The sequence below is a fragment of the Arachis ipaensis genome, chromosome B4 (genome assembly GCF_059453495.1).
Source record: "Arachis ipaensis isolate K30076 ecotype BB chromosome B4, ASM5945349v1, whole genome shotgun sequence".
Taxonomy (NCBI): domain Eukaryota; kingdom Viridiplantae; phylum Streptophyta; class Magnoliopsida; order Fabales; family Fabaceae; genus Arachis; species Arachis ipaensis.
Window position 1 is genome coordinate 110,171,368 of NC_142439.1, and position 1,807 is coordinate 110,173,174.

A 1,807-nucleotide genomic window follows, 5' to 3' on the forward strand; every position below is an offset into this window, starting at 1 on the left:
TATAAAATATCCGCTCATCAGCATTGCAAAGCGATATTGCAAATTAAGCCTTGCAAAAAAGTGGTCACAACACAGAATTAAGTTATGGAAAGAGTTCTATGATCCATGCATGAGTAGACAAGTAATCATTGATAATGTCCCAGTCGGCATCGACAGAGATCAATGAAAATCATTTGTTCAGTATCGGTTTCTACCTTCTACAATGGTAACATGTTAAAGTTTTCAAAATATAATATTAATAAGTAATCACTTTTCTAATCTTCATTTTTCTTTTTCATAGGAGATATGTAGGAGAAATAAGGAAGTTCACAAGAAGCAAAAAATTTTCCACACTGGTGGCTCGAAACCTATATTAAGGAAAAGACATGAAATAGTATGAACCATCAATTATTTTTTATTTTTACTAAATTATCATATGCTCTTTAACTTTTTTTTTATATATTCTTTTGCATAGTTTTTAGAAACTGGTCGGAAAATTAGCCGTGGAGAAATGTACATAGAAACTCATAAGAAGAAAGATGGGTCGTTTGTGACTGATGAAGCAAGGGATATAGCAGTAAGTTGTACTTTTTGGTCTATTTTAGTACAAACTGTTAGTTCAAAATCTGCCAAACTTTAATGTTATTTTGTTATATTTTTGTTGTTTAAATCTCAAATGTAGGAACAAATTGAAGTACTTATGACTCAAAATGAGAAAGATGAATCTGGACCATCCACAAATGATGTTATTGGCAAAGTGTTTGGGGAGGAGCATTCTGGTAGGGTGCGATGCATGGGAATGGGAGCAACACCTACTAATACTTTTAGAAATGCCAATCATCCTAGCCAGTTAGCTAATTCTTCAACTTCAATGTCATCTACTACCAATTACTCCCAAGCTGATTTAAACATTTAGAGTCTAAATTTGATGGGACATTGACTGCATTCAAGGCTTATTTTCTTGCTAAAGAAAGAAGAATTTATGTTGAACTTACTAGTATATTTGACCATGGAGTTCAGGTAAATTGCCTTCTCTTGTCGAATCTATGTTGGACTAATATTTTTGAAAATTATGATAAATGATAACTGTTATATTATGCTAATGTTCTAGCATGGTATTAGTCTCGTATATTCTAACTTTACACCCCTACTTTTACTAATTTGTTGTTCAAGTTTTTCACACAAGAAAAGGTTAATGCCTTTTTAATATATTTTTTCTTTGAATTGTAGTTATAGTGTCATAGATGTGGCAATTTTTATGTTGATATTTTTATTTTTAATTTATTTTAGGCTAATGATGTTGAGAACGAAACTATTACACCGACAACAGGAAGAACATCATCAGGAGAAAGCAATGAAAATTGTGAAGACATTGTTTAGTATTACTTTAAAGATTGATTAGTTGTTTATTGTTGCATATTTGTTAGGGTATTATGTTGCATTCCTTTATTAAACAAACTTATTCAAGTAGAGAACTCATTAGTGGTAGTTGTGAATTTATATTATTTTAGCTTGTTTAATTTTTAGGATTAGATATATAAAGACAGTGATGATTCAGATAATATCATTTTATTATAATATAAAGAAGTTATTATTTATTTTAATGGGTTATATTTTAGATTTATACTTTAAACAATTTTACTTTTATTAAATTTTGCATTCTAATTAGAGATTTTATTTATATGATTATTTAAAAGAGATTTAGATTTAAAGGTTATATGGTTTGATTTTGAGTTATTAAGAAAATGAGTATGTTTTAAGTTTGAAGTTTGATTCATTTAGAAAAGAATGAATTATGTTTTGAATTGGAACTATTGATGGACGGAAT

The 1,807-nt window shown here is 28.8% G+C and overlaps 1 protein-coding gene across 1 annotated transcript; it reads left to right on the plus strand.

The window, feature by feature from the left end:
- The first annotated feature begins 490 nt into the window (after positions 1-490).
- On the plus strand, positions 491-1,381 carry LOC148568752 (uncharacterized). Its single transcript, XM_088483451.1, has 3 exons — positions 491-556; positions 662-828; positions 1,270-1,381. Exons 1-3 carry the CDS (start codon positions 491-493, stop codon positions 1,379-1,381), a joined length of 345 nt encoding a protein of 114 aa, XP_088339577.1.
- The last annotated feature ends 426 nt before the right edge of the window (positions 1,382-1,807 follow it).